The 27,076-nt window shown below is 43.9% G+C and overlaps 1 protein-coding gene across 4 annotated transcripts in view; it reads right to left on the bottom strand.

Annotated features, from left to right (window-relative positions):
* Window positions 1-6,402: 6,402 nt before the first annotated feature.
* Window positions 6,403-27,076, bottom strand: part of SLC44A2 (solute carrier family 44 member 2) — a 53,683-nt gene continuing 33,009 nt past the window's right edge. For 2 of the 4 annotated variants that reach the window (XM_033172690.1, XM_033172691.1), the window contains exons 9-22: window positions 25,921-26,004; window positions 25,033-25,145; window positions 23,600-23,731; window positions 23,108-23,207; window positions 22,291-22,383; window positions 22,039-22,123; window positions 19,797-20,059; window positions 18,722-18,816; window positions 17,592-17,695; window positions 15,408-15,481; window positions 13,400-13,470; window positions 12,944-13,032; window positions 12,423-12,507; window positions 6,403-6,709 (exon numbers count right to left, since the gene is read on the bottom strand). In XM_033172690.1, coding sequence (XP_033028581.1) covers window positions 6,603-6,709; window positions 12,423-12,507; window positions 12,944-13,032; window positions 13,400-13,470; window positions 15,408-15,481; window positions 17,592-17,695; window positions 18,722-18,816; window positions 19,797-20,059; window positions 22,039-22,123; window positions 22,291-22,383; window positions 23,108-23,207; window positions 23,600-23,731; window positions 25,033-25,145; window positions 25,921-26,004 — 1,495 coding nt within the window. In that variant the 3' untranslated portion in view covers window positions 6,403-6,602. Of the gene's footprint in view, window positions 6,710-8,415; window positions 10,320-12,422; window positions 12,508-12,943; window positions 13,033-13,399; window positions 13,471-15,407; window positions 15,482-17,591; window positions 17,696-18,721; window positions 18,817-19,796; window positions 20,060-22,038; window positions 22,124-22,290; window positions 22,384-23,107; window positions 23,208-23,599; window positions 23,732-25,032; window positions 25,146-25,920; window positions 26,005-27,076 lie in introns of those variants that run through there. The other 2 variants (XM_033172688.1, XM_033172689.1) reach the window with 1 other exon arrangement.

Below are 27,076 nucleotides of genomic sequence, written 5' to 3' on the forward strand. Positions count from 1 at the left end.
CACCTTCCGCTTGTAAGGCGGTCGCTTTGCCACTGAACTATGGTTGCTCGGAGTGATACAGTGCCTACGGTGTTCATCAAATAAAAATAAAATACACACGTTTAGGCACGCCCTTAATCCTCTTGTAGTCAGACAGCTTGTTAATAATCCGCCTGTAGCATTTATAAATTGCACCCGTTAGACGAAGCAGCCAGGCCAATGATAGCAAACTTCCGCTCAACGGACCTGCTTGCTTTACTTGGAAACAAGTCCTATTGAGATTAGTGGGATTTGCAGTGCGATTCTAACCATATCTACACCCAAGCAAGTCATGTTGAATTTAGTGGGATTTGCTACCAGGTAAATGGGGATAGGATGCCTTTGCCCTGTTATGTCTTGTTTAGCCACTGGTGGTTCTCAGGTCTGATACTACAGGAAATGCTTATGGTGGTTGCCACATGGCTGTAGTAGCCACATTGCAACTTAGAAGGGATCTAGGGGAATGTCCAGACTGAACTGGTGATACTAGGTATTGTTTTACTGCTTGTATTTTCACATACAATGTTGAATTTTAGCGGGATGTAAATTAAAAATGGGAGTAAGCATGGAAATGAGAACATAAAACAAGCTGCACACTACAGAGCTAAAATCCAGTAAAAATCTAGGGAACAAGCCCCACTGAACTCAGTAAGACTTATTTTTGTGTAAATAAATATGCTTAAGATTGGGATGAAGAATGAAATATTAGAATAAGAATTGTGGGGTTGGAAGGAACCCCTAGCTTCATCTAGTCCAACCCCCTGCAAAGCAGGAATCACAGCTAAATCATCCATGACAGATTACCAACCAACTTCTTCAAAACCTCCAAGAAAGGACAATCCACAACCTCCCAAGGGAGTCCATCCCACTGAACAGCTCTGTCAGAAAGTACTTCCTGATGTTTAGTCAGAATCTCCTTCCTTGTAAATTGAATCCATTGGATTGAGTCTTATCCTCCAGGAGAAAACAAGCCTGCTCCATCTTCCATGTGACAGTCCTTTTGATATTTGAATATGACTATCATATAGTCTCTCAGTTACAGGTAGGTAGCAGAGTTGGTCTGCCATAGTCAAAACAAAATAAAAAATAAAAATATTCCTTCCAGTAGCCCCTTAGAGACCAACTAAGTTTGTTCTTGGTATGAGCTTTCGTGTGCATGCACACTTCTTCAGATACACTGAAACAGAAGTCTTCAGACCCTTGTATACCAAGAACAAACTTAGTTGGTCTCTTAAGGTGCTACTGGAATGATTTTTTTATATTTTGTTTTGAATATAGTCTTTCAGTCTCTTTTCCAGGCTAAACAACCACTCCCTCAACCATTCCTCATGAGGCTTGATTTCCATTCCCTTGATCATCTTGTTTACTCTCCTTGGCACACATTCCAGCTTGGCAATATCTTCCTTAAATTGTGGCACCCAGAACTGGACACTATTCCAGGTGGGGTTTGACCAAGGCAGAATAGAGTGATACTATTACATCCCTTGTTCTGGATACTATACTGGTTGATAGCATTAGCTTTTTTTTACTGCTGCATCCCATTGTTGACTCATTAGCTAAATTTTTTTGGTGTCATCTGCAAATTTGATGAGCATCCCTTCAATTCCTTCATTCAAGTCGTTTATAAAGACATTGGACAACAGTGGGCCCAAGACAGAACCATCAGGCACGCCACTTGTCACTCTTTTCCAGGATGATAAGGAACCATTAATGAGCACTTTGGGGGTTTGGTCAGTCAACCAGCTACAAATTCCCAACAGTTACCTAATCCAGCCCACGTTACTAGCTGCTCTGCAAGAATATCATGCAGATCTTTGTCAAAAGCCTTAGTGAAATCAAGGTACACTACATTTACAGCATCCCCCTGATCTACCAAGCTTGTTACTTTATAAAAAGAAGAAATGAGATTCGTCTGGCATGACTTGTTTTTTAGAAACCCATGCTGGGTCTTAGTAATCATAGCATCCTTTTTCTAACTGCTCAGTTTATAGTTAATAGGAACTCCCATAGAACTCACGTCTGCCTTACCCTTTGAGTCATTCAGCCTTTGAGCATTATGTTCCAAGCAATGTTATAAAGTTGTTCAAGTTTCTGCACATCCTGGCTTTGCAGAATGACTGCTCTGAAAATTGGATTTAAGGGGCCAGTTTTTCCAAACTACAGATCACTGGTGCCAGCTTACATGGGAGCAAAAACCAGAATTATTTGTATGGCCCACTTCTCTGTAACTTTATGTGATGGGGTGAAGAGAACCCCTTTTGTGATCTTGCTGCAGTATCCCACAATAATATGGGGGTCCATTATTATTTTACAGTTATCATGTCATTCCTCCCAAAGGATCCAAAAGCAGCCATATAACATCATAGTTAAAACATCATGATTACAACAATTATAAAAAAAAAAGTTGAATTATTTGTGTTTTTGGGGTTGATTCCTCACCCAAGCAAGAAGAAATGTTGGGATTTTAGTTAATTTAATCTGGTTGTGTTGACCTGTTAATTGTTTTAAGAGAGGGATTTCTTGAAGCTCATATTTCAAAAAACAAATCTAGTGAAGAAAATATAGAAGTTAAGCTTATATTTCCAATTTTGTTCTGGTTTCACAAATCATTTTTGAGGGAGAATAATACAGTGCAAAGTAAGAGCTCCTGTTTAATACTCTGAGCCAACGTTTCAAATGCAATATGCAGGGGGCACTTACATCAATTGCATTTTGGTCACTACTTGGGAATGCCAAGTACTGCAGTGCTGATTCCTTTCCAACCAACATTCCCTCTCACAGATATGTAGCACTTAAAAGATTAATCCTTTGTTATCAGATTTTTGCTCAAACAGATCTTGAAAGAAATAATAAATTGGGGAGAAGGGATGCCCACAGAAGATTGAAAAGGCACCCTAATGCTTTATTAGAGAGTTTACTTATTTCCTCTTGAGAGGTTTCTAAATTACTTTTTATTTGCACCTTTCATTTCTTCTCTGAAAATTCGTCTCCAGTCTCTGATGCTTCTTTTGTAACAGTGCTCACCGCCTCCAAAATTATAGGGACCAAATACTTGGCCTGGTCTGTATTGACCATGAGGCAATGGGAGGCAGAGGCAGGCTCGACTAGGCACCTAATTCCAAGTTAGGCATATATTATAACCCTGGCAAGGCGCTTGAGAGCAGAGAAACAGCAAAGGGTACAGGGCTCTTTTCTCACTTGTTTACAAATTCCAAATCCCCTTTAACTGTGGTTTCATATTTCAAGGTTTTGTTCTTGGCTGCAGCTCAGGGTTAGAGATGAAAGAGCTTTCGGATAACTGCTCTCTAAATCCTGCACAGTTGCATGGTCCTGGTAAGTCATAGTTTTGCTTGCCTTGTGTGAAGAGTGGCGGCACTAGAACAAAATGTCAGTGGGGAACATAGATGGGGAAACATGTATTTCTAGGTGGGCGAGTTGTGTTCCACATGTTCAAGCTTTCCGAAAGAAAAATATAGGAATCCAGCAATGGTGGCAAGCTCCTTGTGTGTGAACCAGGCCACACAATGGCCTTGTTGATTTATGGACTAAGAGGCTGACTTTAACCACTGGTTGGGGCCCAAGTTTGCTCGTGCACCCCAGGAAGGTCACTTCAGTGCCATTTGATTCACACCAGGAGGCGCACTCCATTGTCTCTCGAGATAGGTGAATGTCAACAACTATGAGACCATTGAGTGGACTCCTATCACTTCACCCTGTAGATGGTGCTGCCTTAATTCTTCTCACTCATGAAGTATCGCCTGCAAATAAAAGCCTATTACGTCAGAGAGGAGGATTCTAGCTCACCCACTTACTGCTATGACAGTTTGCTACTGGCAGGAGTTATCAGCAAAACAGTAACAGCAGTTAGCTTTATTATTAGTACATAGGGGGATATTCAGAAACACGATCCCTGCCCCCAATCTGCTGATAAATGAGGTGCAAAGCCATCCTACCACCTCATTCCTATTTTGTGCTGTGGCATGCATAGGCGAGATTAGTTTCTCCCAGGTGTTTTCCAACACCTTTCCCCCTCTGGGATTTGGACATTCGTGTTGCCTACCATTCTATCCACTGCTATGTCTAGATTCCCTCATTTCTGATGGAGGCATGCTGTAGTCTTTTTATAACATTCTGCCTTTCCCTACTTCTACTGCCTTCTGGGACTTTTGGTCTATATTGGGTCCCCTTGAAGTTCCTTTAAGGGGAAATGTTGCAGCAACACAAGTAGAGTCTCCTATTCAAGATAACCCCACAATTAATTGGTAGTTCTTGCAGCAATGAGCTCATATATATTCATTTGCTTTGATATAAGCTAATTGGCTAGCTCTGAAGTTATCCTTATGTGTCGGCTTGGGGTGCTGTACTCCGAGCCCAAAAAGGGGAACTATCTGTAAGATTTGGTTGTTTGCCACCTATGCTCTCATCTGGTCAGGTAAAGTGATGGGCAGTAGTGGCCAAAGTGACTTACGCTGCTTTGTGTATAAAGAATGTGTGCATGTTTGCTTGGGTGCAGACAAGCCATCTCCTTGCTGCGGTATCCATCCTGAGTCTAAAGGCTGGGAGACCTGGCAGGCTGATCTGCTCTAAGTCTACACTTTTCTTGAATAAAGCATTAGAACTGATCCCTCTGGTGTTTTTGACATCCTTCTTTGGTATCACTTCACCCAACCACTCCCATGAGCCCTCCTTTGGGGCAGTGGATCAGAACACCCACACACCCTTTTTCTGTTTCTTTTTTGCAGACACTGGCCCCACGATTTCTCCTATGTGCATCTGATACCTGCTAAATGCAGGCTTCTATTCTCATTTTCCTGTCAGCTGACGGGGAAACATTTTGCCAGCACTAGAGCTTGGGACTTCCCAGGCACTTGGGAACCCCACATAAGGGATTTTGACAGGTGGGGTGAGACAACCCCCTTGTCAACTGTGATGTCCTATTGAAAACATGTACTCAACAGGTGGGTTGTTTTCAGTGCCTGAGATCACAGAATTAACCGTTTTGGATGGTATCTTCTTTGAAATGAATGTCTCCTTAAGATATGCCAAGATATATTTATTTACATCTGATATTATCTCCAGTTAAAGTGTTGATTTCCAACCTGATTACAGAATCGGCTTACTCAGGTTCCTAAAAGAAAGAGGGCTGTGCCAAACACATAATTTCCCCTTTCTATTAATCTGATTTTTGGACTAGAGTTCAGTTAAATAAAGAATATAATAGGTTTTCTTTTAATATATATTTGAAGTCCCCCAACAGTTTAAATGTAGAACATCTTCCATGCAGTGGATTAATTTTGGGGTGGGGGAGAAAGACACCATTAATTACTAAAAATACAAATTGCATTAGACTTCATAAGTTTTGTTGGAATTACTGACTGAGTGAAAAGAAAACCACACTAAACAGATGTACAAAACAAAATGTTTAATGTTTCAGTTATAAAATACTTTTGAAAGATACAGGGATGTATAGGAGAGTAGAAAAGGACTATAAAAAGCAAACACAAAATTAACAGCCCAGATTTAAAAACTGATTGATGGTATTATCATTACCTTTGTGGAAAGTTACCAATTCCTGTAGCCACAATTTGGAACTCTTTCCAACTAATCCTCCTACTTCCTTGCATTTTAGTGATACATTTTTGCATATATTTAGCTTCTGCCTCATATTTAGTTATTCCATAGTTCATACTTACTTTGTTTACTCCCCCCCCCAACAAACACACAGCTCTTTTCTTGCAAGTAATATTTTGAAGACCTTTCCCTATTTTGCAAGTCAAAGCTGTTACAACCATTTTGCCCCATCCTCATTCAAGAAACAACAGCGCTATTACTCAAGCTTTCTTTCACCGGCAACCCCAACAACAGTTGCCTATAAGCTTTTCTTCACAGCATTTGTATGAAAGGTTGCTAGTCATTTGGAGGTTATAAATTATCCACGAAGTCAACGTGCCATGCTTAAAGGCAGCTCGCTCCTTTAAAGGTGTCTATCCCAAGTGGCAAGGGATGTATATAATGAAGTAAATGCCACGACAAGGAGAAAGGACACTTAGTAATTACAAATGGTTAAAAAATGTGTTATTGGAATGATCCAACTGCTCCAAGATTGTTTTAAGATTAAGCCAGAATGCTTGGATTGAGGCCAATTTGGGGTCTACTGAAAGAAGTTAACGGAATCAAATCGGCTCAGCTGGCTAGTGGGTCACGGGCTCCGTGAACTGCTGGCAACTGAAATCTACCGCTTATGCAAACTGCTTCTGCACTGGCAAGCAAGAAACCCACCCGCTCCAGGCTGATCGTGAGTACGGAGGCTTTGATTAACTAATAGCAGATGCAGATACCTCTACACTCAAGACTTAAGATGGAGCTATTGTGACACAAGTTCCTCATTTTTCAGTGGGGGGCGGGAGAGAAGAGTGTTTCCAAATCAAGGGAAGCTACTGTTGTTCTGGCACAGCAAGTGGAAGTGGGACCCCACAGATTGCTGCTCTTCAAATAAAAGGCTCGACAAAAGCTCAGACTGGTTAATTTCAGTGCGTCTGCTGCATGCTACCAACGGAAGCAACAGGAATGAACGGGAGGGCCAGCTATGCATCTGCTTGCTGTTTGTTGGTCTTCTTCAAGAGCTTTCTCAGATTAGATGACATGAAGTAAGGCTTTTCGGTAGAGCCATCATTACGTTCCAGATCTTCCACTGCAAAGAGACACAAATTCCCCCAGCAAAAGGGATGTGAAAAAGTCTGTCTGCCAAGTACCAAACGGCAGGTATCTGGGATCAAGTAAGGCCAATACAAAGGGAAAGTGTTAGCAATCTGAACCCATGAAAAAAACAGGGAAACCTGACACTACTGGAGGCTGGGACTCACCCCAAGCAAGCAATGTCCCAAACGGAGCAGGATTTCGAATTGACAGGTCAATCCTTCACTTTTCCTCAAGGAAAGTTGAACACTTCCTCACGGTGGAGGATATGGTCAGGATGGGTTTCCTCAACCATGACTCAGTGCGATGGAATGGATCACCCCATTCTCAAGGCTATGGCAGTGTCCTAATGATTCCACAGATGTCTAGATCTAGATGAAATCTCATATTTGAGGCAACATTTGCATTAAAAAAAATTAAGTGGGAAGCTCATAGCTTCCCTCCTCTCTACGTGTAACGAGCATTTAACTTACGAACGAAGCAGTCAGTTGAACTTTTCAATGCACAACAAGCAGGTAGATATAAACTCTGAACTGCACAGCTTCTTTTGAGGATAGAATTTAATTCAACAGCCTTTTAAATTTAGCAAGATTCCAGGCAAGAAGAATAGGAGAAGATGAGGAGTTCTATTTGCACATTTAAAATGCAGAGTCAAGTTTTTACACCTGCATTCTTTTTCCAAGGGGTGGCAATGAAGAGGATCTTTTTTCCTCCACGGGGAAACAGGAAGAGAAGCTGAAGAATACTGAGTCTGGCCATGGCAGCAACAGTGGTAGTGCTAAGTTATATGAAGTTTTGCTCTGCTTGTCTTTTTCTTTGGAAATTCTTTATCTTTTTTATTAGCATCAAACTGATCAATTAAGCTTTGTAAGGAGTACCATTCCCCTACTCACATACTGAGAAATATTATGCCTCTTTATGTGATATAAGATATAATATATGTGAACAGCATACTGGCACATTTGCCAGACGCCTATCAAACCTGCATCTGGCCTTCTCTTCACAAAGCTCTGTCTTTGCAGTCTTTTGTCAACTTCCCCTGCAGATATATATTTTTTTCAAACTGGTGCAGCACAAGAAAGAGGCCTATTCCTGATACAGGTATGAGTGATCTGCTCAAAACTAAAATTGGCTGCGCCAAAAAAAGTCCACCAGAAACAGTGAAGTCTTCAAAAACTTTGTAGAGTTTTGACCTGCCAGCTCAGGTCATCAACAGGCGGCAGCAGGACCATAGATGTTTGGATTTCATACCAGTATTGCCTCTGGAAAATGATTTTCACCTTTTATTTTGCTTCCAGAACCTGTTTAGCCAGAGACAACCCTGGGGCAGAAAAAATGTGTGCACATCATGGGAAGCAAAACCTTTCTCAAAGCACTTCCAACTTCTTTTAGCTCCTTTGGGGGGGGGGAACTCACTGCCACTAGACACAGGAGTTTCCAGGCTGGCCACTGTCTCATGAAACACTTGCAAGAATTTATAATGCTGCATTTGCTATCCTTTTGGTCTCCAATTTCATCTTTAAAAAGCAAGTTTCCATCTCATTGTGATGAAGGTCACTAGTGAGTCTTTGTCAACATTCATTTAATTTCATTTTGAATTGACCCTATGCTATCTTTTGCATGTTTACAGAATATCTATGCGCCAAAAGCAACTCTCGGGGATAACAAAGAAGCCAGGGACAAAAAAATATATTTAAAAAGCTTATCATAATTATATTTAATCAAAGGTAATTCCAGACCACAAACTTGAAGTGGATAATGTTCCACATGACACCTGGAGAGCTTTCATAAAGGAAGTATCTCTTAATAAGGCACTGAGTTTTCCGAGATGGAATCTGGAAGTTGGATGCCATGTGGAGCAAGATGCAGAATGTATTAAGTGTTCTCAAGCAAACCTCCCAATACAGTGTTCTGTCTACCCCACTTTCCTTTTTGTCTGCCTAGCCTCTGTCAAACCCACATTATTCCTTTTCATCCTTTCCTAAGCAAATTCACAGTTGTTTGCTAGCTTACCTTACCTCCCCATTCCCACCAAAAAACAACAAAACAAAACAAAACCTTTAGTTTTAGAATGATTGGAGCCAGATTTATGTTTTTTCTGGCACAGGGAATAATCCTGACATATACTACAGGTATGTTCAGCTAATCAACTTTTGTAAAGCAGAGAAAAATAAACTTCAGCTTTCTGGAATACTGAAAAACCAAGGGAGGGTTATATTTGGAGGAAGGAAATCTAATACTTTATCTGCCATAGGAAGGAGATATCAGTCACAGATTTTTCAAGATCATTATTAGCTTAATTAAGGACTTTGCAAAGATGTACATTGGGAATTTCAAGGCTACATTTTGACTATAGTTCAGTATGGTATGCTAAAACTTAGGTATTTCAATGGGCTTAGGAATACATAGCTGTGTGGGATATTGGGACCATAGCCTAGGAAGAGAGCCATTAGGGAAATTAGTAGTCATTACTTTCCACATCAAGACAAGCTGTAGATAAGTTACAAACAAGCAAATGTTGTATATTTGATAAGATTACTCTGCAAGCTACTGTAATCTCAATGGCATGCTAGAGTGTCAGAACAGTTCAGTAAAAGGGATCATCCAGCAGGATAGCAAGCTTGCAGGTTGCACAGAATACTGCTTTACAACAAAGTAAGTAAAGGAACTGAAAATGAAGGAAACTCAAAGCTACTGGGAGAAATGGCCAGTAAGTCTATGCGGAAAGAGCCCCACAAAGTTGCAGCAGGAACTTCAAAACAAAGAAAAACTCTTCGACAAGACATCATTACACCTGGATGCATCTGCATACCTGCTTTTCTGCTCTGCTAGAATCCCTATCCTCCTCTACTTACTTCTGCCTGGAAGGAGGTCCTAAGCAATTTGAAGTTTCCCGTCTAAGTACTGTAGACTCAACTCCAACCCAGCCCAACCATCCGAAAATATCCTTAGCATCTCAACAATTTTGGTTCTTTTGTCCCTTTGGACAAAAGCATCTGCTCTCAAAAATTCACTGATAACCAAAGAAATGGCTCTGTTCTAGACCTGCCTAGTCAAGGAAGGGGAAAGTCCAAGAAATTATCCAATACATAATGTAAATATCTGCAGCACCCACTTTGTACTGAATTGTATGCATTCTGCTTATTTATGCAACCAGTTAAATAGCCAGACTTGCTATAGCAATGGCATTTTGGGGAGAGCAGAAAGCGGCACCACATGGTGCAAACAACGGAGATGCGGTGAGTTTTCCTGACAATTAAGCACATTCAGCCTTGAACTTCAGCTTCCACTCCTCTGGCGCCAGAATGTTTGCCTCCCACTTGCAAGAGGAAGCACTGTTTCCCAGAACAGCAAAACTAGAAGGTTTGCACCAGCTCTCAGGGCAGCCACGAAGGAACAGCACTTGCACACGGATCAGGCAGGTGTGTACAAGGCTCACAGTGGGGAACCTGCGTGTGCCTTTCCTACACCGTGCACCAGTCCCTATTCCTGGCTCTCAGCACTTTTGGAAGATTCTAGGCTTCCCTTCAGCAGGATTTCACTCAGTTCGGGGGACATGTAATAAGGCCGCTCAGGAGATCCATCATTCCTTTCCAGATCTTCACCTTTTGGAATCCCACGGAATACAGAGAAAGCAGCCGCAGAAGGATGGACAAGAGAGAAGCAAAGCAAAACAAATAAAGACAAAAGCAAAGAATACAAAACAAAACAAAAGGGGAGAGAGAGAGAGAGAAAGGGAAGATTTGGAGTTAGTTGCAAATAGATTCCTCCACCCAGAAAAAGAGTAAGGCAGCTTAGGCAGTCAACTGCTTTTATGCTATGGAATATGCTTGCTACTATAGCGGAAGCGGAGGAGTTGCTAACTGAGCTGATGATGGAGACGTGAAGGAGAAATCAGAAGTTAATAGTTTCACAATCGCAAGAGGAGTCAGCTCTTACCACCCTGCTACCACGGGGCTAAAACCTACATTACAGTGGAAACAAGACATTTCCAGAACCAGAGAGCTGGTATGGTGTAGTGCTTCCAAGTGTTGTCCTAAGATCTAGGAGACCAGGGTTCAAATCCTCATGCAGCCACAAAGCTCACTGCATGACCCTGAGGCTGTCAATTATTCCCACACTGCATCCCCTCCCAAACCACTAGATGCCACAAACCAAGCATAAACACAACAGATGTCCCAAGTTCTCTCTCTCCTGCATCAGGTAGCCAATAGGTATTCTAGCTGTGAAGCTGGGAGGTTCTGGCTCACTGTTCTGACAAATAGTGACTTCTCTGGATGCTTTTTAAAGTCTGCTGAATCAATGGCCATGGCCATATCTTAGAACAGTGAGTTCCATAAACCAACTGTGTGAGAAAAATCCTTCCTTTGATCAATCCTAAACCCTAGTCCCCCCCCTCTTTTGTGCCTCACAGTGTGTCAGGCAGAAGCAAATAAAGACTTGAGATAGGAAGGCACATTCTGTCTGTCCTTGACTGCTATCTAATAGGGAAGACTGGGATGGCTACAGCTAGCCTCTCAGCTAAATAAAACTGCAACAACTCAGCCAAGCAGGCAGTCCTTTCTGCCATTGCTGAAGATCTCTCTCACATGCACCTACAATTTGAGAAGCACTGAGGTGGTAAATGCAGTACCTAATGGGGGAAAGTCGCAGCCAGATAGAGGGTTTCTAATTCAGAGAAAGAAAAGGAATCGGGGGAAAAAGGCAGGAGACAAGAAGAGCTGAATATGACCAAGGGAATGGGAAGGAAATTCTGCCTTGGGAACGGAATCGACTGGCTGCCTCAAACACATTTTAAGTCAATATGCAATTTTGCTGCAATGCAAATGCAACAAAAAGACGGGCACATATAGGGGCACTCTAGGAATTAAATGATCAAAAAGGGCAACTACTTAAATCAGAATAAATGTGCAAGTTACCTAAGCCTCAGAGGTGCCCTTTTCAGATATTATAGGAAGGAAGCATAGTGTAGTACGGCAGTGGGAGCAAACCCCAATACAGCAAGTGGGCATCTTTCTGAATAAGCATGAATAGGAGCGGGCTGTACATTTTCAATTACTACTCTTCATTTTTTTTAGCATTCCCCACGACAAGAAGATACTAAAATGCAAAGCAGGCTCAAAATCAAAACTCTCAGCCTTCCCGGTTAGAAATTGCCCTCTTCAGCTAATCAGCTTCATCTGATTAAATCTCCCAATTAAACTTCGCAATCCAATTGATTAGCAAACGAGTGCTGGAAAATGCAGAGGCAAAAGGGCAGATGGGCTGAGGGTTCTTTTGTAGCCTGCAGCTTCTATGACTAGTATTCAAAAGTCAGGTTATCCGAATGTGTCCCCCAGAAGAGAAGTCAATGATAGATGACATGACATAGATCACAATGAATCTGTTAGCCTTCATTGCACAACAGCAATGACATGGCTGTTATCTGGAATGGAATATAACTAGAGCCCAATCTTTTGGCAAAAGCAAGGCCCATGCAGGACCATTTTTTTCTGGCCTGCATCATGTCTTCTGAGGGTCCTCTTGCACTATGGCCCAAGGAATCAGGAATTTGTGGTTCTTTTATGGGTAGGTGAGCCATAGGAGAAACTGCCTGCAGGGCATTTTCAGCAGCCGCTGGTTTAATACCACAGTGACTGGAGCATTTATTTTAGTGCTTGGGCAAACGTGCTTGTTTCACTAGAACGGCACCAGAGCTGGATACTTACAGAAACACAGGAAGAGTGTGTCCACACACATGGCATACACACTGAAGAATCCGTGTGCAATTAGATAGGAGCCTACAACCACCGTCTGCAAGAAAAAGCAGAGAATCATCTCCGTTAGAGCTGCATCTCAGCTAGCCAGCGGCTGCAAACTAGGAATGGCAGTGAAGCTGCACCTTTTGCAAGAAGTCAGAGTTGAAACCTGGGTTCAGATGATGACCTTGGGCCAAACCTCACAGGGTTGTTGTGAGAATAAAATAGGTGGCAGGGAGAACCACATTCACCACCTTGAACTCGTTGCAGGTGAAATAAATGTTGGAAAGAGAGTCCAATATAGATATTACTGCACATTAATAGTGGTTTTCTCCTCCCTTCCCCTGCGTCCTCAAAAAGCAACACAACTAACAAGGACTAACTCAAACTATCGTAGCTGAAAGACAGAGAATATGCAAAAGAAACTTTAGCTGCCAAGATATGTAGCAGGGCGGTTAAGAACTGAAGAAGTCCTTAGCTTAGACACCAACCAGAATGGGGACCCAGTAGTAGTTGAGGGGTGGTGCTGTGTCTTGAATCACTTTTATCCTGTGGGTGAAAAAGAAGAAGGCAAGTATACCTAAAAGAGGAAAGAAAAACAAAATCATTTCATCTCAGAATTTTCTGTCAAACCTTTGAATCCATTTCTCCCCTCCTCCACCTCAGGAGCTATTCCCTCTGTGCCCCATGCATCTTTCAACAAGGTCTCAGGACAAATAAACATCCCCTTCTCTGCCAAATTAGCACTTGGACCTTGCGTTTTCTATCTGTGTGTAGTGGGAACAAGCTGAGCAAAAAGGAAGTAAGAAGCAAAACAATGCTGGGAATGAGGGGGCAGAGGGCCTCTGCAACTGGAAGGCATTTCATTCCCGAGGAGAAGCTGAATAAATCAGTACAGAAGATGAAGGGTTTTTGAGAGGAGGCCTGAAATATCCCCAAGAACTTACCAACACTTCCCACAATCAGGAGTTTGCCAAGGAAAAGCAGGAAGTCTGTGACTTTATCCAGAACAGCAACCCTGAAAGCAGACAGAAGGAGAAACAATAATTTTCTAAGCCTCCTCACCGTTGTGGAATTATGTTAGAGAAATTTCTAGAAATGCCTAGAAGCAGTGGTGGAGTGAGGGCAGTTCGCCCCGGGTTCCAGCCTGGGGAGGGTGACACTCTGCGTCACCACCCCCTGCAAGTGCGACTCCCAAGCCACCGCCCGGCAGCCCTTCCACATGAGCAGCTGCTGCACAGAAGGGGTGCCGGGCGGCGGCTTGGGAGTCCGGGCCAACTGTGCATGTCCGCAGCAGCCCGCAGGACTGTGCATGTGCGGACATGCGCAGCCCATGCGGGCTGCGCTCCGTAGCGCATGCGTCATGTTATGATGCATATGCTACGGAGAGAGACCCCGCCCCCGGGGGATGCCGCTTGGCTTGCCGCCCCCGGCAGCCAAGCGGCTCAATACGCCTCTGCCTAGAAGAGACTCCCGAGCAGTGTTTCTGTAGGCAGCCTTTCCCAACCTGGTGCCCTCTAGACCACAACTCCCAGAACAGCAGGCATGTGGAGGGCACCAGGTTATAGGTAAATGAACTGCCATGCATTTCCCCTTGCTGGACTGGGCACAACCTACAGATCATGGGTTGCAGACCCCCGCAGTACAGATGCCATTTTTGTGGCTCAGGATTTATATTGCTACCCCATTCACACCGCTAAAACTGGACTTCACCATGCATCTCCTCCCTCCACATTTCTCCTTCGTGCAGGGAAATTCTCATGTCTGTGCATTCTCTCAAATAGCTAGTTCAAACAGAGCACATGAATCGAGCTGGTTTGCATCAAAATCACCAAGTTTGCAAGAAAATGATCCATTCCCAATTTTGAATTTAGGACTGAAGCTTTCTTTGCACAGGAAATATAGAGCCCTGACCACATCCCCCAACCTTGCCTATAAGCCAGCACAATGTTAGTAATAATAGGGTAAAGGTAAAAGGACCCCTGACCATCAGGTCCAGTTGTGGACGACTCTGGGGTTGCGGCGCTCATCTCGCTTTATTGGCCGAGAGAGCTGGCATACAGCTTCCGGGTCATGTGGCCAGCATGACCAAGCTGCTTCTGGCGAACCAGAGCAGTGCACAGAAACGCTGTTTACCTTCCCGCTGGAGCGGTACCTATTTATCTACTTGCACTTTAACGTGCTTCCGAACTGCTAGGTTAGCAGGAGCTGGGACTGAGCAATGGGAGCTCACCCCATCGCGGGGATTCAAACCGCCAACCTTCTGATCGGCAAGCTCTAGGCTCTGTGGTTTAACCCACAGCACCACCTGGTAATAATAATAATAATAATAATAATAATAATAATAATAATAATAATAATTTTATTATTAATATGCCACCCATCTGACTGGGTTGGCCCAGCCACTCTGGGCAGCTTCCAGCAAAATAATAAAACCACAATAAAATATTAAAAATTTCCTGCTTTCAGATGTCTTCTAAAAGTTGTATAGTTAATCTCCTTGACATCTAGTGTGTATGTGGGGGGGGGGGGGAATTTCACAGGGCAGATGCCACTACCGAGAAGGCCCTCTGCACCAGCCAACTGACATCTATCCCCTATTGCCCATATGGGTCCTGGCAGCGGTGCTTGGGGTCCTTCCCAGTTGTAAAGATATGGGATACGGCACCATGTTGTTTTACATTTTGTGCCACTTGGCAGAAGCTGTGCACCCTCTATTGCAACTTTGAGAGGATTCTTCAGCATGGGGCCGGGGCGGGTGGGCAGGCTGTCTCTGAACAAAGTGCTTAAAAAGAGTGGAGAGGGAAAAGAGAGGGAACCTTAAAGCTAGGAGAATGTCATCCCCAGTGAGCTTAGCCAAGGAGGATGCTCCCCCACCAGTCCAAAGAAGGTTGGCTATCCCTGTTCAAAGCCCTGAAGCAGTAATAACCAGGCAATTCATTGGCAGGCCCTCACCTGACGATATTCCTCATGAGCAGGAAAAAGGCATTTCTCGCAGATGTGCAGAAGTTAGTGCCATAAATGGCAATCTGTGGGGGGGAAATCACCAAAGAGAATATGAACATTATGCCAAGTTGCCCAGGGTACTTTAATCAGGAGCTTTTGACCTCGTGCCCCAGACCAGATGGATGATTTACATTGATCATGACTATGTGACATTTGCTCAGCATCATTGCTGCTCCGTTTCCAGAATGCAAAGAGGACTTGCAGGCGGAGAGAGCATATTGGGAGCTTCTGTGCTTTCCTTTTATGGTGTCTCTCTGTGCTGGTTCTTGTCAACTGTGGCCAAAGGTGGGATGACACCAAATTCAAGAATATAGATACAGATCAACAGTTAACAAAGGATGGTTTATTGGCTTGGCCCAAAATGTTTCAAGTCTGTTGAACAACCAATACAGCTTCTTTTTTTAAAGTTAGTCATATCATCTTCCATACCATATCAAAACAAAATCGAAAATTCTTTCTAGTAGCACCTTAGAGACCAACTGAGTTTGTTCCTGGTATGAGCTTTCGTGTGCATGCACACGAAAGCTCATACCAGGAACAAACTCAGTTGGTCTCTAAGGTGCTACTAGAAAGAATTTTCGATTTTGTTTTGACTATGGCAGACCAACACGGCTACCCACCTGTAACATACCATATCAGAATATCTTTCGATAGAGCTCCAACCATAATGTCAACAGATTCAAAACACCTTTGAGTCAATAGAACACCCTCTCTGCATCTTTGAGGTCTCCTTTTCATGCCCTTGTCATAAGAAGAACCAGCACAGGTTGAAAGAACAGGGATGTCTTGAGTACAAGATCTGGTAGCAGTACCAAACATGCCATGTTTGAGCATTCCCCAAATCACAGTTATCACCAGAGCTTTCCAAACTGTGTGCCGCAACATGTTAGTGTGTCAGCTACAGTGTGTAGGTGTGTTACACAAATGCAAATGCTCCTCACACTCCTCCCAGGGCTGGAGAGGGGTTAGTTTAACTTCCGGCTTGCTAGGTAAAACTGAATTACTGCGTCGCAAAATGATGCATGTCAAAAAGGTGTGTCACCAGCATGAAAAGTTTGGAAAGATCTGACCTAGACACATTCCAAGCCTCAGCACACCTGAAAACAGAGGGCAGATCAACACTCGTGGTTTTTAATGCTAAAAAAAGAGTTAAGGAACGATTCTGATAACCATATAGCCATATGACCTTCTTTTTTAACGTTCATAATGTGTTATTAAAACGTGACACCAGAGGGTGCTGCAGAGCAACCAGCTGCTGGAAACCTGGAAGATGGTGTGGAAAGGAAGCAAAGGAGAAACCAAAAGCGGACCTTTCCTGTCATGACGTTTTAGAACGATTATTTCTAATACTGTATAACTAATAATGCTTAAAAGGTGAGTGTCGATTTGGCCAGAGGCTTCGTCAAGGTCTAAAGCAGGGACAGATCTACTATGAAACTAATGAAGGTTAAGCTTCAGGGCCCCTAATCCTGGAGGGGCCCCAGAAGCAATTTAAGTCCACATTGCTTTTTTTAAAAAAATGGGTCTAGTAGGCACAATTTGAGTCGCACAACTTAAATTGATTACTTTTTTTGTTGTACAGTCAAAACTTGATTCCCGAATGCCTCCGTTTTGGAACGTTCCGGCTCCTGAATGCCAAAAACCCGGAAGTAACAGCTCTGGTTTTTGAACAATTTTTGGAAACAATTTTCGGCTTCCGAGCCCCGTTTTTCATTTTTTCCCATTGACTTTGCCGCCAGCCTATTGATCCTTTGTTTTCGAACTTTTTCGGAAGCCAAATGGTCTTCCGGAATGGATTAAGTTTAAAAACTGAGGTCCCACTGTATACATTTCAACAATCCCAAAGTTTGAGATTCAGTAGCACAGATCTTGTAAAGGTTGTTGTAAATGACTCCACTGAAGAAGCCAACAGTGGTTACCTAGACCTTATTGCTGGTTGCAAAAGGGGCCCCCATAACAGTTCAGGCTTCAGGGCCCCCCAAATGTAGGTCCACCCCTAGTCCAAAGTATGACTAAGGCATCTAATAGGCTCTCCTGCTAATGGCTCGGCTAACTGGTTTGGAAGTCTTCCCCATGATCATCTGAGCATCTACAACTCTGCATGAATTCCCTGAGAACGATCAGATTCCTCACCATAATGTAGGCATTCCTGTTCAAGAACTTGATGAATTTCTCGAGGCACCAGAAGCAGCATTTGAGACAGGTCAAGAAGAACTTGGCACACTTGTTGTCGGCAGCTTATGCAAGGATAGCAACAAGGGAGAGGAGGAGAAAAAATTATCTATCTGTCAGGCTGGGCAGGAACCCATGTGCACAGTTGTTCACAAGCACAGAATTTGGAATTATCATTAACACTTGAAGGATCCTAGCCTTTGTTATTAAGAAGGACAGCTTTTTAAAAAGTATAACTTCAAGAGTTATGCTCTTGGTCCAGAGGGTAGTAGAAAGCATCATTCAAGACAATGAGGAAATCTTAGCATGCCAGTGATCTGTGTGTGCACCAGATCTGCTGGAGCAAAGCTTCTGTCTCTGTGAGTGGGGTGGGGTGGGGAGCTGCAGTGCTCAGGGGCCAGGGCTGCCTTGGCTTGTGGAGCTATTTGTAGTTCCCTCTTCCCCACCCTGCAATATACAGTCGTACCTCGGAAGTCGAACAGAATCTGTTCTGGAAGTCCATTTGACTTCCAAAACATTCGGAAACCAAAGCGCAGCTTCTGATTGGCTGCAGAAAGCTTCCAAAAATAGTTTGCAAACCAAAACACTCACTTCCAGGTTTGCGGTGTTCGGGAGCAAAAACGTTCGAGAACTAAGCTGTTTGAAAACCAAGGTACAACTGTACTGGGATATTCTGCTGCCTGGTAAAAATTCCCCAAATCTGCAAGAATTAAAACTGCAGAAAGACATCTGCAGAAATTACACATTATTTCCATAGCTTGTTTTCTTGGCACAATTTTTACTTTGCTTATTGGGAGTTGTAACTCATAAGCTTAACTGTATTCTCGGGCCAGGCACATCCTTCAACAGTACCCAGGAGCATAAAAATATCCCTTTAAGAATACAAAAGGAGAGACTCAAGAATCCAAAGACAGCCCCAAGATGTCTAGGTAGGTGGCAGAGAAAGAGAGGGAAAGGGAGAAGATCTCCCAATCTAAACATGGAAAAATTATTTCATGCCAACTGAGCTTACTGATACGTGGCCAAAGGAAAGAGGCAGACTCTCATTCCTAGCACACTTCCTGTACTAAATCCTTCCCCCTGTTCATTACCTTTTAGCCTGTGATCCAAATATTCCAGCATGACTCGAATGACCTGGACAATAGCAAGAATGAGGGAGCCGAAGGCTAGTGAGCCAGTGTGATACCTGTTGGGGGGAGCAGAAAATTTGTGTTTGCCGTGGCTTCAGAGCATTTGTCAACTCTGACAAAGGACGCTGTATCAGCCTGTACAGTGGGATAGGAGAGCCTGCTTGTGTAGCCACTAGGTACACTGGCCTGAGGTCCTCAAGTTCCGTTTTGAACCCCAATTTCCATATTGGGCTTTGCAGCATATCCTGATGGGCTGCAACTGGCTTTAAGCTCCCTCTGCCCTGAGCCTGGAAAGAAATCACCAAAGCCCCCTTCAGTCATGGAACCATGCTAAGCACCTTCCTGAGCTTGCTTTGATATTAAATGCTTCCCATTCTGCCCTGGGACACCCCCACAGATCATGCAAATCAATTATCCTGATTCAGATAAAGATGGCAACCAAAGATAAGGCTGTTGTTGGACTCCAAATCCCATCAGCCCCAGCCAGCATGGCAAATACCCAGAAATGATTGGAGTTGTAGCCTGGCAGCATCTGAAGGGCCACAGGTTGCCCAGCCCTGATGTTAAGTGGTAAACAAGGCTCTGTTCTCTGTATGCAACTGGAAATAACAAGCCTTTGCTGTGTGCCAGCTCCTAGGATATCAAAGCTCTTTTCTGTACCACAATGACTTGAACGCTCTGCCATTTTCCAGTCTAGATACCCTATCTAGCCCAGAGTGCAGGTAGTCCGATGCTGAGCTGAAATCACTGTGCATAAACCTGCCGTGTCTATCTAGGATCCTGTTCAGCCAACAAACCCTGCATCCTTCCCTGGTCCTGCAGAGTGCAGGGCAGTGTTTCTCAAACTCAGGTCTCCAGCTGTTGTTGGACTACAATTCCTATCATCCCTAGCCAGCAGGACCAATGGCCAGGGAATGATGGGAGTTGTAGTCCCAACAACAGCCGGAGACCCAAGCATGAGAAAACACTGATGCAGGGAATTCCGACGGCCAATAATTGCATGCTGCAACAATCCCGCCCACCCCGGTCTTTGTACCTGAGTGCTCTGCCGAAGGAAGAAAACAGGGGGAAGGCTGGCATGTCGTCTGGTTTCTTAAAAGCCCAATAGTACGAGGCAAAGGCTCCGGCCAGTGTGACTTGCCCCAAGGCAATGACAAAGTTTGCCAGCCAGAAGAACATAAAGACATTGTAGATCTGGAAGATGATGAGGTACTTGTGGTAGGTGCTCTCGCCACCGTAGAAGGCAAAGAGGCAGCGAGCACTTGGGCACTCTTTGGTGACATTGGAAGTGTTGAAGGTCTAAAAAAGAAGGAAGGAAATGATGCTACTCTCATCGCTATGGGAGCCAGACAGGCAGCTTCAGAATTCCACTTGTATATATATTTTTATTAAGGATTTCTTACGTTTAAATAAATGCATGCATTGTCTCTTTTTTCAAGTTGTGTTTTCTACAGATCAGTTTCATTTCTTGTGAGACATTAGTGTTACATACAGTGTTAGGTTGGGAAGAAGAGAGTCGGAAAGAGGGGGAGGAGGGAATGGTGAGTGGGGTCGGGTGACAATGCTGCTATTCTTCTGCTTAGTGTATGTGTGGTTTTTGTATCAGCGTTGCTTGTATGGGTTCTCTTACTATTTGCTTGTTCCAGTTACAGGTGGGTAGCCGTGTTGGTCTGCCATAGTCGAAACAAAATAGAAAATTCTTTCTAGTAGCACCTTAGAGACCAACTGAGTTTGTTCTTGGTATGAGCTTTCGTGTGCATGCACACGAAAGCTCATACCAAGAACAAACTCAGTTGGTCTCTAAGGTGCTACTGGAAAGAATTTTCTATTTGCTTGTTGTATTTCCTTGGTGGTGTGCAAGGTTGGGGGTGGCTTATGGTGCGGTTGGCTGTCTTTGGTTGGCTGTAGTGAGATTTGTTTTTGTGTATTAGTGGTGTGTGTGTGTGTTTGGATCAGGTTAGCCAGACTGATTTGTATGCTGTCAGCGGATTCTTGTTGTTGTCTTGTTGGGCTGTGTATGTGATAAAGGGGAACCATACCAGGGTGAAGGCGCCCACTTGAGAATGAGGGTGTGCGGCAGTTCTGTTTGCATCATGTTCTATTTTAGAAATGGATACGAGTACTTAGATCTGGGCAGGTTGAAGGGAGGAAGCTGCAGCTTGTGACGTTAACATTTTGAAATCTCTCCCCAAATTGTGGGTCAGTATTTTAGAGTTGAGACCCTGCCAGAAAAAAATGAAGTTGGGTCATTCTTGCAAACGTGTCATGTGGGGCTTCCCTTTTCAGTTCTCCACGGGGTGGGGCAGGCAGGGGGAACTGAAATATTGGGTCAAGCCTTATTTCCCACCTCCTCAAAGGGATGGGCAAATCCGCAGCAGAGAGGAGACTCTTACTGCATAGCTTTCATGGCAGGATGAGCTTGGAAACAGGGAAGCAAAACCACAATGTGAAGGGGGAGTGGGAATATGTAGCATGTACAACTGATCAGAAAGTTGGGGGCAGGCAGCAGCTGATTCCATATACAAACACAGTCAATGGACTCATCCTTTTGAGAAGTAGTTCCCTCATGTGGTCTTGTCCACACAAGATAACCTGACTCTATGAAACTTTAATCACAGAGCAAATTGGGCTTTCCACCTCCACGCAGCAGGTGACCATCAGACCACACAGGTTGTCTGAATCCACCCAGAATCAGGATGCAAGGGAGATCCCACACCCTCCGTGGGCCACTCAGAATTTAAGCTTTCTACAACAGAAGTTCCTGACCTGTGGTCTGCAAGCTTTATTCAGGTAACCCGCAGTGTGCCTGTGGATTTGTGAGTGAATGGTCGTATCCATTTTTAATGGCATTTTTACTGCTTCTTTTATTTCCACACTGTATGTTACTGTATTACAATCTGAATTCATTATCGAGTTTATGAGATTTCTTAATTTGTAATAAATAAAAGCAGCAATGCAAATACAATTAAAGATCACACGGCACATAGCACACTGCATTACAATTGCTACAATAGGCAGAAAAATAATTAAGACCCTCTGCAGATTTTTGAGTGGTCCAGCAGGGGCAGAGGAAGCATTTGGGAATGAATGCCTGTTCCAGAGTATTTGGGCCAAGTCTGCAATGTGACTCCAGGAGCACTGCCTCAGAATATTCTGCACCCAGCTGTACCTTCAAGAGAAGCCCCATGGAGAAAGCAAGACAATAATTCTGGCCACATCCTTTTTTACCCATTATGCAATGAAGACAACTCCATTAGTGACTGTTTCAGATTTCTTACCTCTGGGTTGCAGGTCGTTCTGGCGTAAATGCACTCCGTCTCATTGAACACCTTGTAGACAGCTTCATTGGAGGTAGACAAGAAACTGGGAGCAGTCAAGGAGCTTTGCAGAAATTTACACCCCATTCTTGCCTGTTTGAAAGCAGACTTGGAACACTGGGCAGTTTCCTGGAATCCCTCCCACCCAACCATACCCCACAATCCATTATCCCATGAGAGCAGGGGAGGCGGGGGGAAACTGAGGAAGGATACACAGCTGTGCTGGCCCAATAAGCAATACAGAGACACACCAGGAAGAAAGTGCAGAGAGGGAACAGCAGGGATGTCATGATGTGACCAATTGCTCTGTCAGAGGGGACAGGAGAAAGAAAAGGTAAACGAGTCAGTTTCGAGGCCCCAACTCTGTCTAGGCAGGGCAAGGACCTCTGTTACATTTCCCTTTAGCTTCACTGTGGACTGGCTTCCTGTCCCACCAAGAAGAGTTATCAGATCCCACTCTAGGAGTGATGATTCACTGCAGCTACTCTCCTCTCACACTTCTACTTGAAACACTTCTACTAGAAACAATTATCCAAAAATCCCCTGGGAGTGGTGGGTCAGGCTGTGTCTGAGATGGACATTCGCACTAACTACAGTCATACTTTGGAAGTCGAACAGAATCCATTCTGAAAGTCCATTCGACTTCCAAAATGTTTGAAAACCAAATCGGGGCTACAGAAGCCGTGGAAGCCCCATCGGACATTCGGGTTCCAAAAGAACGTTCGCAAACCAGAACAATCACTTCCGGGTTTGCAGCATTCAGGAGCCAAAACGGATGAGTTCCAGGGCGTTCAGGATCCAAGGTACGACTGTACGGTATTTCTAGTTAGAAGGTAGTTGCCCTGAACCCTGGAACTGTCTGTTTTTGCCTCTTTGATGTTGGCTAGTCCCACTAGATTTCCCAGCAGCAGAATCAGACAGAACAGCAAACTGCTCTGGATATCTGCAAACACATGGGATGGGGGGCAGGGGGGGGGATAAAAGCACCCTTGCAAGGCGATCTATTGGGCACATGCCACATCAGGCTCACCTGCTGGCTTCCTTGATCAATGCAATGGCAATGAGAATCCTCTTGCGCAAGAAGATGAGCAGTAAAATGATGACAACCTCCACAATGCATAGGATGATCACTGGGCAAGGAAATAGAGAGAGGTGAAGTGGGTGAGAGACAAGAGAGAGGAACCTGAGCCCTTCTGTGGTCTGATTCCACAAAGCAGGGTAAAACACCAAACAAGTGACTCTGGATGGTTCTTGGAGCAAGTCACTTTTAGGGATCATCTGGCTCTTTTGACGTTGTTGGACTCCAGCTTGCATCAGCCTCAACCAGCATGGCCAATAGTCAGGGATGATGCAAAATTGAGCTCAACAATTCCTCAAGGGCTACAGACGTCCCATCCCTGGGTCTGCACAGAGGCCTGAGGAAGTCCTTCTCCTTCTCCTGGTCTTTCGTCAACACATAGGAGGGCATGGCTAACAAAGAGACACACTCATTGTGAAGCGCTCAGCTGAGCAGAAGACTTACTGAAGGCCAGCCAGGTTTGCTTCAGATGGAGGTAGACACGGAGATCTGTCTGGAACCCAAGTTCTTTCAGGGAAACATCAGAACCAGCCTGTCCTTTCAGCTGGGCATATTCCATGTAGCAATGAAAGATTCCTGCAAGATGAAAAGCAGCAGTGAACACGGTTGCCGACTGCCTTGGCTTAATACCTCCAACATACCAAATGATTGAAAGTTGTCCCACTGTTAAAAGTGTACCAAGTTCAGAAGTGCCTATCATATATCAAAAGTGTAGGGAAGGAGCCATCCAGGCTTGTCCTCAATGCTTTACCTGACTTCCTGTGTTCAATTCTGTTGCAACAGTTCACGAGAATTATTCACAGTTTGAAAAGGATTTGGATCAGTTCAGTTCAAGGTGCCAGGTTGCGGGTAGAGGGGGAGTTGAATGAAAAGGTGGAAGGGGATCTTATTAATAATCATCATTTATGAACTGCTTAATGACATCATGTCCACACACACTCTGTGAAAACCAGATGCTACTCACATGCAGAGAGGGAAAATATGTCAACGGTCTGAATATAATGGTCTTCCAAAGTGATATTCTAACACAGAATTAGAAGGACCAATTAACTTGCAACAGGGACAGGTTTATCATGTATTCAGAAATTACAGACTCTGTTGCAATCTTCTCCAACTACAACTAAGTTGTTCACCTGGGCAACTTTCCCTTCCTCTTCCTCAAGGCACGAGTTACTTCCAAGTGCAACAATTTTAAAAAAACTATTTAATGGGGACAGGAAGGATAACTGAAGAGGCTACTGTAGAAGTGACCGGTGCTACATCAGACTTCCTAACTTCTGCTTGATCCTCGGCTCACCTTCCCTGGATTCACAGAGGAAACAATTTTATAATTTGCACAGCAAGATCTATAGAGGTCATTCATCCCCTAAACTGAAGAGATGTCTAGCAAGGCTCACCTGAGTGACAGTAAGCAAGCTGTGCCACTTGCCACAAGTGGAAAGGAAGCCGTTTCACCACCAAAGGTGGGTGGAAGGAAGCATATGGTGCTGAGATAGACCATTAGTGAGAATGTATACCTGAAGGAGTGTCTCCACTCCCATCATTCAGCCCAGACACTGAGGTCCAGCTCTGAGGGTCTTGTGACAGTTCCTTCAGTGTGAGAAGTGAAGTTACAGGGAACCTGGCAGAGGGCCTTCTCAGTAGTGGCACCCATGTCAAGAAAATAAACAATTATATAAAGGCAATCCTATATAGAGAAGCTTTTTTATGTTTGATGTTTTACTGTGTTTGATGTTTTAATTTCTTGGAAGCCGCCCAGACTGGGCAACCCAGTCAGAGAATTATTATTATTATTATTATTATTATTATTATTATTATTATTCATTCCAGTAGGCATCCAGCCCACCTGCCAGATCCCCGGGCTTAACCAAACTCACCATATCCAAGCACCAGGATCACCAGCACAATCATCACCCAGACCATGATCCCTGCTAGGAACCGGAGCAGGACAATAAAGATGAGACTGACCACCATGGAAATCACCAGACCTCTGCAGATAGAAGACAACAAGGGATTTCTCACGAAGTTCTTGAACTACCAAGCAACTCACAAGCTACTGGGGGAAGATGCTGCGTTGCACAAACATTTTAACTACTTGGGGTAAATGAATCAGTAGCAGAATGAAGGCGAGCAGTGCAAATTATATCAAGGAAATTTAAGTTCATTATGGGTCATTAAAAAGCTGACAAAAGGGGCTATGAAACATTAGCAAAAAGGTAGTTGACAGGCAAAGAACTGGAGAGACCAGGGAACCAAAGAGATAAGCATGGGCAAAAAAGGGGTAGGATTCCCAGAAAATGGTCTGAGGGCCTTTGATACGCCATATACCGGGTAAGCAGCTCTGAGACTGTTCCCCTTAATCCATTGGAAGAGTGATGTGATATATTATACACACAAATACAGAGAAGGGGTGTGTGGGGGGCTGAATATGATACAGTGATTTGAACCAATCATGAAAAAACCCTGTAGTTGCAAGCCTCAGTTCAGTATATCAATCTTTAATAATGGAGAAAAGTGCCAGGTGGCCCTTAAGGACTCTTGTGGTGTTAACTTTTCACTACTTTCAAGGGGGAAATACAGCAGAAGACACAGGTCTTCACAATGGTGAAATGCTCAGCTGGACATCCAGAACTTGAAAAACTTCTAAGATGGCCTGTAAGTCCGAAAGGTCCTTTGCCTTTGGAACAGAGCCAGAGCTTCCTTTTTGCTACTCCCATTAGACTTCTCATTCCACCCTTAGCTGAACTATTCCATTCTCTGCTCACATTATTATCCAGTACCAGGAAACAGTGTAATCTTCAAAGATCTTCATAGCCACTTGTCTCGCCTCTAGAACCACATTCGCTTTTCTGGAATTCAAAGCAGGAAGAAGTGAGAAGCACAGGAAAGGTGAAGCAGCCACCAAACTCAGGGATTTTCAGAGTGGGACAGTAGCCTATAATTCACAGTGGAGATCCAAGTAACCTTTCTGGAGAAGGCCTTGTTCTTCACAGGTGTTTGGCTTGCTTAGGCCCTCCAGCCCTCCCATTTCTGTTTATCCAGGTCCTTTTTAACAGTCATGGTTGTCATCGTCTAGAGCTCACCCACCTACCTTCAGTGTACAGAGTGCTTTACATGGTCCTTAGTTTGTTTTATGCTGGCCTAGCTCTGGATCTAGGATGAGAGCAATAGTAGTGGCTCAGTTATCCATCTGGATTCTGTTTAGTTGTGAAGATTCCTATCCCTGGACCTTGCTAGAGATGTCTGTCACTTGCTATAAACTCAAATCTAGGCACCTGAGGATTCTCTTATTTCATTGTGTTTTTAGAGACATGTTTATAGCCCTCAGGATTTTGAAGGTAAAGCATTGATAATAAATGAAATAATAATTATAATAATAATACCACCACACCCATCTGGCTGGGTTTCCCCAGCCACTCTGGGCAGCTCCCAACAGAATATTATTGTTATTGGTATTGTTATGGTTATTGCTATGATGATGATGATGATGATGATAAAACATCAAACATTAAAAACTTCCCTAAACAGGGCTACCTTCAGATGCTTTCTAAAAGTTGTGTAGTCCTTTATCTCCTTGACATCTGATGGGAGGGCATTCCACAGGGAGGGTGCCACTACCAAGAAGGCCCTCTGCCTGGTTCCCTGTAACTTCACTTCTTGCAGCAGGAGAACCATCAGAAGGCCCTTGGAGCTGGACCACAGTGTCCAGGCTGAACAATGGGGGTGGAGACCAGGGCCAGATTTAGGTTTGATGAAGCCTTAAGCTACTTACGGTAATGGGGCCCTTTATATGTCCAGCTGTTCTTTGTCAACAATAATTTGTCATTGTCTTTTGTGTTGCATATATGCTATATGGTAATTTATGGACCTAATAGGTATCTAAAGCCATTTGCACATAACAAAATATGTATTCTATCTAAT

The sequence above is a fragment of the Lacerta agilis genome, chromosome 16, assembly GCF_009819535.1.
Source record: "Lacerta agilis isolate rLacAgi1 chromosome 16, rLacAgi1.pri, whole genome shotgun sequence".
NCBI lineage: Eukaryota > Metazoa > Chordata > Lepidosauria > Squamata > Lacertidae > Lacerta > Lacerta agilis.